This window comes from Malaclemys terrapin, chromosome 5 (genome assembly GCF_027887155.1).
Source record: "Malaclemys terrapin pileata isolate rMalTer1 chromosome 5, rMalTer1.hap1, whole genome shotgun sequence".
Taxonomy (NCBI): Eukaryota; Metazoa; Chordata; order Testudines; family Emydidae; genus Malaclemys; species Malaclemys terrapin.
In genome coordinates, this window is record NC_071509.1 from 120,349,288 (window position 1) to 120,364,582 (window position 15,295).

The 15,295-nt window shown below is 44.0% G+C and overlaps 2 protein-coding genes across 2 annotated transcripts in view; both read left to right on the forward strand.

Moving 5' to 3' along the window:
• Window positions 1-499: 499 nt before the first annotated feature.
• Window positions 500-8,041, forward strand: SPP1 (secreted phosphoprotein 1). The gene is made up of 7 exons (XM_054031144.1): window positions 500-618; window positions 2,004-2,070; window positions 2,176-2,226; window positions 4,502-4,606; window positions 5,017-5,058; window positions 6,182-6,451; window positions 7,244-8,041. Exons 2-7 carry the CDS (start codon window positions 2,017-2,019, stop codon window positions 7,670-7,672), a joined length of 951 nt encoding a protein of 316 aa, XP_053887119.1. The 5' UTR covers window positions 500-618; window positions 2,004-2,016; the 3' UTR covers window positions 7,673-8,041.
• Window positions 8,042-11,681: 3,640 nt separating this feature from the next.
• Window positions 11,682-15,295, forward strand: part of PKD2 (polycystin 2, transient receptor potential cation channel) — a 42,164-nt gene continuing 38,550 nt past the window's right edge. The window contains exon 1 of the mRNA XM_054029598.1: window positions 11,682-12,167. Coding sequence (XP_053885573.1) covers window positions 11,726-12,167 — 442 coding nt within the window. The 5' untranslated portion in view covers window positions 11,682-11,725. The remainder of the gene's footprint in view (window positions 12,168-15,295) is intronic.

A 15,295-nucleotide genomic window follows, 5' to 3' on the forward strand; every position in this document is an offset into this window, starting at 1 on the left:
ATTTATATGCAAAAGCTAGTGGGCTATGTTCTGCTCCCAGTGCCCAATGTGCAATCCTATTGAAACCAACGGGGTAACACACACACATCACTGAGAGCAGAATTTGACCCATTCTTTTTTCAGGGCAGGTTTTTATCCTCCATGACACATTAACTAAGAGCTTTTATCTCCCAAGTTTAGAAGGAGGAATGAAAGAGTTCTGGACAACTGTTGATTCTACCTTAAACAAAAGCAGAACACATATGTTCCCTGAAGTCCTCCTACGTGATACTGAATGCTGTGTATTCTAACTGGTTAATGATATTGAACATAAGTAACGTTTTAACCATAGAGTAACTTTTGTTTGCTTTGAAAGCCACAAAACCAAAGAGGAAGTGTAGGAGAATGTGGGCAGGACTGTGGCAAGAAACCTCATGACCTCATCCTTTCCACCTCCAGGGGATTGGCTGGCTGATGTCTGGAACAGCATTTAAATTCCAGAAGGTTGCAGATGTCAAGCAGTAGAAGAGGAGAGAAAAGGAAGTCTGAATCCTTTCAGAGCAAATTGGCTTGAACTGCTGCACAGTGAAAGCTAACAACAATTTAGATTCTACCCTTCTGATCCAGACACCAAGAAAGGTAAATGCACATTTCACTACCTAACATTTGGGGCTGCGTTAAGTTTTTATTCACGTGAACTTCAGGCAATAGAGTTTTAAATAGTTTAGCTTTTAGTTCAGCATTAAAAACATTCTAATTCCTCTGTTGAAGGGTGAGCTTTCAGAGCAGTAAAGAGGGCTGCAACACACTATGTTAAATTATTGCTTTAGATCTGTTTGTTTGTACGTTTAGGGATGGAGGAAGGAGGTGGTTTAAATTCCTGCCACTGACTCAAGGGCTAGAAATTTGAAGCTGACACTTGAAAACAAAAGAGTGTATTGCCAAAATGTAATCATTGTCACATCACATGCCACTCTCTTCTGGCAGACTTGCAGGGCTTTGAATGAGCACCCTGGATGGGATATTTTACTTTTCTTTTATAACAATTGAAATGTCATTACTTCTAGTACAGTATCTGTTTAATGCATTGTTTAGAACATAAGAACAGTCATAGAGGATCAGACCAATGGTCCATCTCACCCAGTATATTGTCTTCTGACAGTGGGGGGTGCCAGATGCTTCAGAGGGAATGAACAAAACAGGACAATTTATTGAGTGATCCATCCCCTGTTGTCCAGTCCCACCTTCTGGCAGTCAGAGATTTAGGGACACCTAATGTATTCCTTCCCTAAAAGCAAATATCTCTGTCTCAAATTTCCTTTTCTCATAGACTTTGCATGGGGTTTTTCATTTTTTGGTTTGGTTTGGTGTTCTGTTTTGTTTTTTAATTTGCCCTTCAATACCTAATCAGATACGTGGCCTCTTGGCTTCAAGTTTCTGGAAAGACTTGATCTGCCAAAAAGCAGCTTTTGTTCCTATGAATTGATTTTTGTATTTATTTTATTGCAACTTTAATTCAAATTATGTTCTGAAAACTAGATTTATACTAACTGTAAGGGAGACAAAAAATATTTTTTCTTGCTTTCTCTGTTTATATGAAACTAAACTGGTCCTTTATCAGCATTTTTCTTTTATTCCTAAAGCTTTCCACTCATTAGCTCAAATCATCAGATCGCAGGACTATATTTTGTGAGGGACTGAACATCCTCAGCTCCTAGCTTAGCACTTTGAAGTGTCAGGTTTAAAATTCTTGTAACACTTGAGCAGAGACTCAGTAATGAATTAAAAATCTACACAGCTAATTCTTCTGGCATGGGATTATTGAGATTCTGCTCCCCTCCTCTGATTAGCTGCAGAACGGGGCAGAGGGTGTAGAGACAGAGAGAGAGGTTGGCATGGAGAGGTTGAATCCTCAGCGGAAACTTCAGCTGAACACAGTGGAACACAAAGAGAGAAACAAAAAGCCTATAGTATGCTTGCAATTTTTTGGTATTGTCAACTCACAGTTACAATATCTTTTCCAGGTAAAATATCACAATGAAGATTGCAGTGCTTTGTTTGTGCCTCATCAGCATCGCCTTTGCGTTACCAGTAAGTATATCAGACATGTAACAACAAGCAAAAAGTTGTATATTTCCTTCATATATTAACAGTGAATGTATACTGAAAATTTCTTTCCTCTCTTCTCCCCTCAAGGTGAGTAAACTGAAGCGTCATGCCATCTCAGAGAGCTCTGAAGAAAACCATGTAAGCTCTTTTTACAATCCAACTTCTCTATCATTCCTTTACTTCTTATTTAATCATCACCACCTCAGCGATGTTAAATTGCACTTTCTGATTCATTGTAACTATAGTTGTTCACAAAACTTTACCGAACTTGAATTTTATGGCCAGATTTTCATCTAGTGTAAATCAGTGTAGCTTCATTGACTTCTGTGGAACTATGCCAATTTATACCATCTGGGTATCTGGCCTAATACCTTTAAAAGACGTGCCCTTGCGTATCTTTATAGATCCATTTGTTTAATCACAAACTTTTAAACTCAAACTCTTTTTTTTTTTTTAAAAAAAAAGGAGTTACAGTATGGCATAGTCTTAATGATTCACACCAATCACTGTGGGCCGGATTCTGATACTTTTATTCATCTTGAGTAGCACCTTACTCCATGAATGGACCCATTAATTTCAATGAGACTGTTCTTAGGGTACGGTATGACTCAGGGTCAATAAGGGTATCAGAATCTGGTGCTGTAAGCTCACCCCAAAATCTCGCAAGTTACCATAGAAGTGGAACTAATGAGTTTTAAAATCAAGGACACCTCATTTTAAAACAAACTTATTTTGATAAGTTTCACTTGTATATTTATAGATGCACTACTCCACGGTATGCTATTAAATGTATTGCAGAATATTTTGCAAAAGTCACAGTGTATTTAAGAGTGAGTTTCATATTCAAAAATAGATAGATCCACATTAAATGCATGGAGAGAACACTCTGGTAAATGTATACAACAGCCCAATATCCAAAGGCCTGATCCTGTGGAGTACTCCACCTCCTCAGCTCGAATGGATTTGAAGGCACTCAGCACCTGCCAGGAGGTGCTCTGCACAACATAGGATAGTGTCAAAGGAAAGGTTAATTTATGGTGCATTTGGATGTGTGTGCTGCATGTATTTGTCAAATAGTTCTAAATCACATACTGCTGATTTAACAAGCACACACCACACTTTGCCCTTATACTCTGTGCCGCCCCAGTGAAGTCACTGAGACTCTACCAGATATGTTAGTCAAGAGAGAGTTGGGCTCCGACAGTCCAGAAAATGACTAGCCACAGCTGAGGTGTTCAAGGAGGGGAAGAAGCCGGGGGATAGTAAGGGCTCCCTCCTACTGCATCTGAAGCATTGGCCGCCCCAAATGAGCACAGAGTGATAATGAGGAAGTGGGGACATAATTTCTCTCCCTCTACGCAGCTCCACAGGTGCCCAATGGGGAGTATGTGGCACCCCTTAAGAGGTGTGGCAGAAAGCATGCTCATCCTGCACCCTGGGTCCCCGAGCTCCAGCCTGAGCCCGAATGTTGACACTGCAATGAAACAGCCCTTCAGCTCAAGCCCTGTGGCATGGCCAGCTGCAGGTTTTTCTTTGCTGTGTAGACATACCCTGAAGGAGATTGTGCCTCCTAATGATCACACTGGGGCATTGTAGCACCACCCAGCTCCTTATTTCGAGCTATATCAATCAATGACATTCTCATTTCTTACCTTGAGAGAGAAAGCATCCTGTCTGGGCAAGGGACCCTTCTGTTTATTTCTTTAGAAAATAAATGACAAAATTGGTCCAGGTGCCAGTTAATGCTTAACCCTTGTGCCTCACATACCACGATTGCCTAGTAACCACAGGTAATCAGGTCACACGCCAGTACAGGCTCAGACCAGTAACTGAAATAGTGATAGCCTGCCTGCAGGGTTGGAATGAGTAAGCTAATAAATGCACTGGACCTGATTCTCCTCTCATTGAAATTGACTTCAGTGGAGTTACTTTGATTTATGCCAGTGTAAATGAAAGGAGAATTAAGCCCCTTGTTTGATTATATGTATTTTGTGTAGAGAGTGGTGCAACCCACAACATTTGGATCCAAATCCAAACTTCCCCAAAACTAGGATGTGTTTGGTTCTTGGGGTGGAGGAGGAGTGTGCTGATTATTACTGACACAGGAACCAGCTGCAAAATTCTGATCTGAACCTTCACAAGGTTCAGGAATGTTTACCTCCAGGAGTTTGGTACAGGCACACCTCTAATATTGTGTCCTTTCACATATACATGTATATTTGGATTGCTGACTTCTTCTGCACTTTATTCCCATCTTAGTAAATGATTAAAAACAAATAGATACAAAGAGAGCAGGTATTTCACATGCCATATCTGCATGAAAAGCAGCTTCACCATATGTGTTCTCCTCAAGTCATATGCTCCGATCTGTTTCATCTTGAATTGTGACCTTGGTTCTTCTTATTATTTCCAGGATTCCAGGAGCCATCATTCTCACAGACATCACCACCAGCATGTGCATACACAATCACGTGTGAGACCAGCACAAACACAAGAATTTCTGGTACCACCTCAGCAGGTATCTAAAGCCACACTAGATAGCTACCTGCAGAAATGGGTAGAAGAGAAATTTATAGAAACCCTGCTTTGGTAGGAAAATTTTGTACAGTAAGAAAGGTAGCATATAAGAGCCTTAGTGATAGCCACAATGGTAACTATAGCAAGTGTGGAACTTCTATCAGCTCCCAGAATAACAGACCTAGAAGAAGGTTAAAATTAGAGCAGGTGGAAATTTTTCTAGTTTCCTACAAAAATGTGTCACAATTCTTGTTGCTGCCATTTTTAGACCAGCTGGTCAAAATTTCTCAAAAGTAAAAAAAAAATGAATTGTTTCCACAATTTTTGTGTGAAAATTGTCATAATTTTTTTTACCAGCTGTATTAGGTATGATTCTCCACATTTACATTTCCTTTTCATATTCTTTTTCAGGACTGTTTTTCTTCAGACGAAAGTGTTGACACCGAGCAGCAGGTAAGTCTTCATCTATACCTCAAGCCTTATTGTATACAGCACAGCAGCAATCATATCCCAATATCTATTTTTTCTAACAACATTCTCTTCCAAAGTAGTTCCTCTGACATCTGTTCCTAAATAAAACAAAACTCCTGGCAGGATCAATAAAATATACAGCAACCAGATTTCTATAATTTGCACAGCAGTTTACAGAACCTGGGGCTCTATGCTCCTGCTGCAAAATGTGATTAGCTCCCACTGAAGCGGTGGGAGAATGGGATCTGAATAACTAATTATATTGAAGAAATCAGCACAGTAGATCCCAAAAAATTCTACATAGTGTTAAACCAGAGGGATTCACAAGTGCGTATTTGATGAACGTCAGCCTCTAAACAAATTCTGCATCTGTAGTGAAACAATTTATGACAAAACCTCAATTAATGAACAAACTTACTAAAACATACATAAACCTGAAGGACAAACCTTAGGATACATGCTATCCTCTGCCTCCACAAAGGGATTAGGAAACTCTGCAAACATCTACTTGTGTAGTTTCCTCGGGCTTGTTCTGTCTGGAAGGAGTAGAAGTGTTTGCTGAAATCCCCTCGAGGAGTGTCTGTAGCTGTGGAAAAGTTACTGCTGGGCCAACCAGAAGTAACTTCTGGACAAATTGTTACCAGGAAATCCACCCAGAACTCAAGGGAGCATGCTACAGAGGGCTATTCTCTCCTTTTCTGGATCCTGTGTCCCCAGAGCCACAGCACCCTAGGAGCATAGGAGGGAACACCACAGAGTTGCTGATCCCCCTCCCCTTCCCCGCTCACACACACTTCTCCACAAGTGCACCAAGCCACCAGTTCATTTCTAAGATACTGCTACATTCTGCCTGATTAGCACCTGCTTTCCTACCTGGCTCTGCCCTCTTTGCTCAAGGAATGTGTCTCATCATGGGAGTAACCTGGAGCTGCTACCACGTTTACCATGCCATGGTAGGATCTTATCTGCCTGCCTCAGCTTTAGAATGTGCAACAGTGTAATACGCTTTGAGAGGGCCGCAGAGAGACACTGTAATAATATTAACCTCACATCTATAACAATGCAATTGCATGCTACACTATCAAATTGTTTCTATGCTTTTCAGAGCCTTCCTGAGCCAGCAAGTGTAAGTAATGAAGATGATGGTGATCATGATGATAACGATTCCAATGACACAGATGAATCAGATGAGGATGTTGTCACCGATTTTCCCACTGATGCCCCAGTAACTACACCTTTAACTCCTGCCCTCCCCACAAGGGGAGATAATTCAGGCAGAGGAGACAGCGTGGCCTATAGAATGAGGGCAAAAGCAAAGTTGGCAGACGTATACCATAAGGAGAAGTCTAGCAAGCTCTACAAAGCTGCAGGAAAGGTAAATACCATTTGTCAATGGTTCCCGGATTACGATAAATGGAGGATGATGTTCAAAACGGAAATTTCTTTGTGGGCATTAGCTGTGGAGGAGATTGACAAGTCACAGGCAAAATTAGAGGGGTGTATTTCTACTTGTTATGGATACATAACTCATTAAAGTTAGTAAGTATTATATTCCTATACACACTGAGACAGGAAAATAGTCCCACTGTTCCAGGTGGCCAGCAGCCTCATGGTATAATCATGTGTGAGACCTGAGACCAGTACTGAACTGATGTTTCGTATAGCACTATAAAACATTTGTTATAGCTCTGTAAATGTATACAGTGCTTTGCAGAACATGGATAACCTCAGGGGAGGTGGAACCAGGAGGGCAAGCGACCTCGCAATGGAAATATTTCGGGAGCTTGACCACTGCCTAAACTTGTGCACATCTTGTGGGTGGAGGGTGCAGCAGTGAAAGCAGGAGGAAGAGGGGCTGGAGTAGCTATCTCAGGGCCTGGAATCAGGCTGGGGAGCAGGAAATGGGACAGGGAGGGGTGGAATGAGCAGGTAGGAACCCCCCTGACCCTCCTTCCCAGCCTGGAGCAGACTGCTCTCAGCCAAGTCTCAGTACCTCCCCTGCTCCCCCTCCTATCTCGTGCCCTTCCTCCAATAACCTATAGGTCTTGAAGAGCACCTGAACTCAAAAGGCATACCCTGTTTCAGTGGAATATTGCAGTGTTTAGTGATTCATTGGCTCTTCATAATCTAGGATGCCTATTAATTATGCTTTACCTTTGTTTGGCAGTTCGTCATACATGAGGTCTCAGAGGAGGATGCCAGCAAACCAGAAACAGAAAGCCAGCAGGTGGATTCCTTCAAAGCCCAACCTGCTGCACACCGCTTTCCAGGGAAATCTGACATTAGCCTGGAACTGGATGACAAAAGTAACATGCAGGACAGCAATGAAGTCAACAGCAGGTCACGCGATAAGAGCATGGAAAACGACAGCCAACAGCAGCTTGACAGTGTGGAGGCAGACAGCGACAACAGCAAACCTGATGTCACAGAAGACAGTCACATGAGCAATGAAAGCACAGAACAGCTGCGGGCCCAAATTGAGGACCTACAACAGGTTGATGGTATCCCTGAAGTCAATGATAGCAATCAAACTTCTGAGAGCACTGAAGACACTCAAGACCATAAAAGCATTGAAGACAATGAAGTCATTCTTTAAAACAGAAAAAAAAAGGGGGGGAGGAGGGGAAACAGATTCATTTCCAGAATTATTTGCAAATTTAAACACATTGTGATTTTGATCTCTAGCTGTAGCAGTGGTTAGTGGCAGCTTTATTAACCAGGCAAACTCAAGTATGCAGTATTAGCTCTCCTTTCCATTACAGAAATGTAAGCCCTTCTACTGCATATTTTACTGTGCTATTTGATTGTGATTCTGTTATGAAGAAAAATATAGAGAGGCAAGACAAATATAGTTTTACACACAGAGCGAATGTTACCTGTTATGATACTGTACTTTAATGGTTTTAGAATTCCAGTGTATATTTTGTTGTATTTTGTAAGTTCAATAAAACTACAAAACCCTGTACATCTGTATTAAGTGTCAATGTAATTAATGGAGACTACACATCATACTGATCTCATCAATTCTTGCTCAGAAAAAATGAGCTATCTGTTTCGATGAATGTTACCACTTTAATTTCCTAAAATATGAACAATATTTAGTCACACAAGTTTTAAGAGTATACAAATGCATTCAAAATTAACAGGGACCTCTGCCATTATCACAAAGAGTTATCATTACTTTAGCAACAAATTGGAATGGAATCTTACCATCACTATTTATTTACACTCACATTGGCTGCTAATGTCACGACTTCAGATTTATCCCGTCCCCGCAACACACACACAAATTGACTGCAAAATAATTTAACTGTATCCTCAAAATATTATTTAACATATAGTTAAAATTAAATATTGTGCTGCCCACTATGGGCCCAGTTCTGCTCCCAAAGAATGCACTAACAAAAACTTTCATGTACTTCAGTGGGAGCAGAAACAAGCTCCTTCCTTCTGTCTACCCCTTCTCTATTTAAACTACCATTTCTACTTTTTGGGTCTTGCATGCTAAACTGAGGCATTTCAGTTGCCAAAGTAGTGAGTTACTCCATTGTTAATCCCACCCAAGACAGTGATTGGCAGTCTCCACCTCCCGATAGAAATCCAAAAAGGAGTTTGTCATGTGTAATGTTACCTAGTAACGCAAACAAACAAACGTGTTCCCCCAAAGATTTTTCTCAAACTGTCCCTATTTAAACAAGGATGCTGTAAAATTCACATTATGGATCCACATACTAGTATTTTCCTTTTGTACTCAGCAGCCATTAAAAAACAATCCAACATATTTTTGCTTTGTAACAACTGCTAAACCAGGACAGAATAAGAAAGACAGAAGATATTTTTGGATTCTAAAAACAATCCATGAGGCCGCAATAAATTTGCACTTTTGTGAGTCTGTAAATGATTTCAAAAGGGGCCTGGGTTTTGTTTTGCATTTCACATTTTAAACTTAAAAGTCTGACAAGTATTTGAATTTTTTAACTAAGTCAGTAGCTTGGAAGTTTTACCTCTAGTGGCATGATTCTAAAGCTAATAAATGTTAATTTCTGTTATGTGCATGTCTTGCCAATAACAATACAGTGAAAATTACTTCTGTGTTGAATCTCAGTTTTGAAAAAAGTACAGTGAGTAAATTTAATCCAGTATGAAGTACATTTAATCAACTGCTAAAAGAATTTGTGTCCATAAGGAATATTTACTCTGTGACAAGAAAATGACATTCTCTACATGTTCTAAAACCTTTAAATCATAGTCTAGAGCCGAGGTCACCAACTGGTTGATCATGATCAACTGGAAGACCCTGGAGTCTCTGCCAGTCAATTGCGATCTCCGGCCGCTAAAAGTCCAGCAGTGCAACGGGGCTAAGGCAGGCTCCTTGCCTGCCCTGGCCATGTGCTGCTCCCAGAAACCCGTCTGTCCCAGCCTGGAGCCCCCTCCTGCACCCAAACTCCCTCTCATAGCTTGACCCCCTCACCCCCTCCTGCACCCCTGCCCCAGCCCAGAGCCTGCACCCCAATCCCCTGCCCCAGCCAGGTGAAAGTGAGTGAGGATGGGGGACAGTGAGTGACGGGGGCGGGGGGAGTGGAATGAGCAGGGCGGGGCCTTGGGGAAGGGGTGGGATAGACCCTGGGTTGCCCTTAAATTCAAAAAGTGATCCTGTGCATAAAAGGGTTGGAGACCACTGGTCTAGAGAAACAAAGTCTAAAATAAAAACAACAAATGAAGAATGGGGGAGAAGGGGGAAATTTATAATAAAAGGCAAAAGCATAGGAACTATGCTCACCAAATTTTTTGTTTTTACAGTGCACAGGGTTTACAATGACACTGTGCTACCTTCATAATCCTGGCCTGGACGGCCTTCGTAACTCTAAGGGCTGGGTTGGGGAGTCATTTAACAGTTTGGCCTAGGATATTTGCATCTTTTGACTCTAGCAGCCCAAGCAAAAATGTCTTCAGTTACACAAAGTATGATAGTGTTTATGGGAACTCACTGAGAGGTAGATCCTATAGAACTTAGGGCTCAAAGTGGTTACAGTGCTTGCTTCCACACAGGTGGTGCACATAGCATTTCTTGTAGGCATCACCATAGAAATGAGTTGCGAAGAGAGATTTGTTTAGCAAGGGTGTTCCATGCATAGGGCCCTACCAAATTCGTGGTCCATTTTGGTCAATTTCATGGTCACAGGATTTTAAAAATTGTAAATTTCATGATTTCAGCTATTTAAATCTGAAATTTCATGGTATTGTAATTGTAGGGGTCCTGACCCAAAAAGGAGTTGTAGAGGGCGGGGGGTCATAAGGTTACTATAGGGGCAGTTGTGGTACTGCTACCCTTACTTCTGTGCTGCTGCTGACAGCAGCGCTGCCTTCAGAGCTGGGTAGGTGGAGAGCAGCAGCTGGCCAGGAGCCCAGCTCTGAAAGCAGAGCCACCGCCAGCAGCAGTGCAGAAGTAAGGGTGGCATGGTATGGTGCTGCCTTCAGAGGTGATTGCCTGGCCCACAGCCGCCACTCTCTGGCTGCCCAACTCTGAAGTTAGCACAGAAGTAAAGGTGGCAATACCGTGACCCCCCTAAAATAACCTTGTGACTCCCTGCAACTCCCTTTTGAGTCAGGACCCCTAATTTGAGAAACGCTGGTCTCCTCTATGAAATCTGTAAAAGCACACAAAAGACCAGATTTCATCAGTGGAGACCAGATTTCACAGTCCTTGACGCATTTTTCATGGTTGTGAATTTGGTAGGGCCCTATCCATGCCTAATGGGCAGCATGGAAAAAAGTGCAAAGACAGTTGTGGGAGAAGAGGGGACTCGCACACACACATGCACACACTCAGACTAAAGCTTTGGTGGGGTGGAGGAAGCGAGTGAAAGAGCCAGTTCAATTTGGGATATAGGCCAATGAATAAGCACACTAACCTTTCCCCAAACCCTCAGGCTGGCCCTGTGTTTGTGATCATAATCACCAGGAGTCCTCCTGCACCTTTGAACTGTGGCAAAGAATTGTATTGTAGGCTCACCCCAAATGCTAAGAATGGCTTTGGGTGGAGCTCTCCCAGAATACTGACAAACAAAGCAAAGCATCATCTTGATTTATTATTAGTGACTGACAGATCTACAGTACAGGGTCACTGAAATCACTGGGATCCTGCGCTGACCAGGGATGATTTTTGAGGCGTGTAGGTTTATGGTATGTGTGTGTTTGGGGGGGATGAGTGTGTCTGTGTGCGTGTGCATTGCACGGGGTGTGCACACAGGGGCTGGATGGCTGCGGGTGCAGGTGGGGTAGGAGGATGCGAGGGGTAAAACGGTAGATGAGGCACGTGGGTGTGGAGGGAGGATGTCGGTGTGTCAGGGGGTGCATGGAGAGGGAGTGGGGCGTGGGGGCAGGAATGGGGCAGGGCTGGGGAAAGGGAGGAGGCGGTGGATGGCCAGCAGTGGGGGCGCGGGTCTGTGCCGACTGGGTTTGAGGCGGGAGGGACGTTTCTCTCCCCCACGCTCACCCTGGGCCGGGAAGGAAGGGGGGCGGGAGGCTCTGGGGGCCGGACGGGGCGGTCCGGGCCCGGGGGCGGAGCTCTGGGGGGGTCCCGGGGCGGCAGCAGCTCCCCGCGCGGTCCCGCCCGCGGCTGCGGAGTCTGGGCGGCTGCAGCGGGCTGATGGCGGGGGCCGGGGGCGCCAGGGCCGCGCTCTCCTCCCCGGGCGGCGGCGGGGGGCCGCTGGAGCTGGGGCGGATCCAGGAGCCCGCGGGCGGGCCCTACTCGCCGCCGCCTTCCTCCTGCTCGCGGCAGGCCTGGAGCCGGGACAACCCGGGCTTCGAGCCGGAGGAGGCGGCGGCGGGGCCGGTGCTGCAGATGGAGATGGACGTGGAGTGGGGCAGCCGCGGGGCCGGCTCCTCCCCCGGTGCCAGCAGTGCCCGGGGCCCGGCCGGGGAGCCTGACAGCGGCCGGCGGCGGCGCCGGCGGGGGGAACGCGGCGTGGGGGCGGCTCCGTGTCCCAGCCCCGCCGGGGGGGACCCGCTGACCCCACACCTGCCCCCGGACGGGGCCCCTCCGTCCTATCGCACCGCCTGGGCCAAGAGGCTGGCGCGCCGCTTGCGAGGTAGGAGCCAGCCCCGCTCTACGTCCCCCTCCCCACCCAGGTCCTGCCCCCCCGCCCCATGGGCCCCCCGAGGTGCTGGGTCCCCCGAGGTTCGCCCCCCCATGGGCTGGGCCCCCCCAGGTTCTGCCTCCCCCCCTCCCCCATGGGCTGCTCCCCCCCCGTTCTGCTCCCCCTCCTGCCCCAGGGGCTGAGACCCCCCCCGCTTCCTTACATTCAGTCCCTTAAGCCCTCCCACCTGGTCACCCCTCTGCTTCGAGTCCTTGCCCCTTGTGCTGGCCATTTGGAACCTTGTACTCCATTCCCCCACGCTCTGTAGAGCTCAAGCTCGTCCCTCTTTTCCTCCTTTCACTCCCATGTTGACCCCCCCCCACACACACACACTCACACTCTCACTCACACTCCTGTTCACAACCTCAGCCCCTTATTTTAAACTGCTCTAGCTCTTTGCCTTTCTTGCCTGTGCTGCTTCTCCCAAGTTGTCAGTTGCAGGGGATGCTTTGTAGGGCAGAGATCACACTGAGGAAAGGTAGGTCAGGCTGCACCCAGAATTTGCAATTGTATATGTGACCTTTTCTGGAGGCACAGGGCCCTCTACCCTGACACCAAATCTCTGAGTGACCTTGGGCCAAGTTGTTTCCTCTCTCTGCCTCAGGCTCCCTATCTATATAATCAGATTGATGGGTACTTACCAGACAGAGGTGGTGTTGGGATTAATTACCTTTTTGTACAGTCCTTTGAAGTGCTGCCTAGCTGCCAAGTGTTGTCATTAGCTGCCAAAGTAAAAAGGCGCTGTTGATACACAGTTGGCTTATATACATCATCTATTTGTTACAGTAGTCTCAGTGGCCCACTGTAGTCCTATTGCTAAAAAAATTGGCATTGCAGAGATGCTCACTGGGGTCCAGTTTTGTGGGGGAGAAGGCATGGGAAATGCCCCCACATTGTTTTTGTTTTTCTTGTTTTTTACAGTTGCATAAGGTCAATATTCGTAAAAATTAAAAGGCTTCGGTATTTTAGACAGGATTTTTCTTCATTTCAAAGAAAATCTTTGTAACTGTAAAAGTGAATGGTGAATGGAGTGAACCACTTTTTCCATAAAGTTTGCAGCTAGATGGATAATCTGAACTGGTGCAAACTGGCAAATATTAGCTGACAAGAAGGGAACAAATCTACCAAACTGTATTCAGTTTCAGGCCTGAGGTTTGCAAATTGGACAGTTGCTTGTCCATTTATCAATGACATCCCAAAAAATTGTTTGATGTAAAAAATATTCTGTGAATTGAGCCATCTCATGTCAAAATAAATGCACTGTTTTTTTTTTATTATTTATTTGGATGTGAAAGTCAAAAATGCACTGTTTCCGTTATGCAGCATGCACACTCTGCATAAATTTTTGTGAAAGGTTGCACAATGAAATAAGTTCCTGTTTTGTGGTGTGAGATTGTGGACAGTAGTGCTTGATTACTGTATATAAAAATAATTATTATTGTCTGATGGGTTTAAAGCCTTTAACATTGTTCCTGTTATCTGTGTGTGCATAGCTAGTGCTTGGAAAAGGAGCTGCCTTGACAGATGTGGAAAGTGAAGTCCTTTTTTTTAAACCAAGAAACAGGTACAGCCTAGGCAACTGTAATAAGTTTCCCATACTCCCGTTCCGATATACTTCGCCATGTTTGTCTACATTTAAAAAATTGTCTGAACATGACTGCAAGCACTTGAATTAGATGGCACAATACTGACCATGACTTTGTGATGATCACAGTGTTGTGTTATCTAATTTAATACTGTTGGATCAATTGTGGTATGTGAAACAGTATTGAAAACAGTCAAGACTACACTGGTATGATCAATGCTAGCATTAGAACAGTTTTCAATACTGGTTTGTGGAACCTGTTGATGAAAAATGATTGACTGTACAAAAAACACTTTCAGCAGCAGTTCATCTTTTAGTGTAGATCCAGCTTTTGTCCCCGACTAGCTGAAAAAGACATTTTATTCCTCTGCTAGTCCTCTGAACTATCCAGTTACCTTAATACAATTTTTTAATGATTGACCACTCCACGCTGGGAAAGGAAGACATTGCTTGCTGGACAGTTCAAACTTTGTCAGTGTATGCCCTCAGGAAATCTGTTTTTTAAAATACTCAATGATCCTACTGTACTACAGTTGAACTGGTTTTAGAACAAGTGGGAATATTTTTTGGACAAGTCCTTCCACTGACTTGTACCACACGGCCTGAAGTGAAATTAGCATCTTCTGAGAGGAAGAAGTTGTCAGGAGAAGAGACTGCAAGATATGATTCTGTCAGCCAGGCTGTCAGGGAGATCAGTCTAACACAATTTTCTCAGGCAAAATAAGCAATTGGAAGGTGGTGCACCTCAGTCATTTAAAATTTACCTTTTTTTTTTTGTGGTGCAGGCCCACCTTGAATCACCTGATCCTCTTGCATGCTGTCTTCTGGTGACTGATTTAATTCTCTTTATGCTATTGGGTGTGATGTCACGAGTAAAGTGCATGCTTTGTGGAAACTGGTGGGCCTACATTTTATGGTTTTGCAAGATAAGAAAATAAAAGGTAACATTTTAAATTGCTAGTGTGCTCAATATGCCCTCTAGCTGCTTGGGGCATTCCACATATATGGATAGTGTTTTACTTAAATGTACATGTCCCTTTTGGAAGTAAAATGGTTTTGTTTGACCAAGTCTGAAATGTTAAGGTACAGCTTGAAGGATGCTTACTACAGATAAACTGAACACCTTTATATCAAGGCCCGGTGAAATTCACTACAGCATAACTTAAGGAACTATTCAATCTAGAATTGGAAAAACACACATTTTTGAAGTTTCATGGAGAACAGGGATGTCACTGAAGAATGGAAAATGTAGTACTTACCTTGTATTCAAATATTTTGTATGTTTAAATATGAAGTCAGTTATGGTGCAAAAGCATTAGCAGTGTGTTTTAAGTGTTGGTACATGCAAACCAAAGCATTAGATTAAGAAGATTCTCTGCAGTATCTGATGCATTGTTAGAGTAAATAAACTGGTAACCGGAAACACAGAAGGTAATAAGTAGGGGCCTACCAAATTCATGGCCATAAAAAACACATCATGGACTGTAAAATCTGG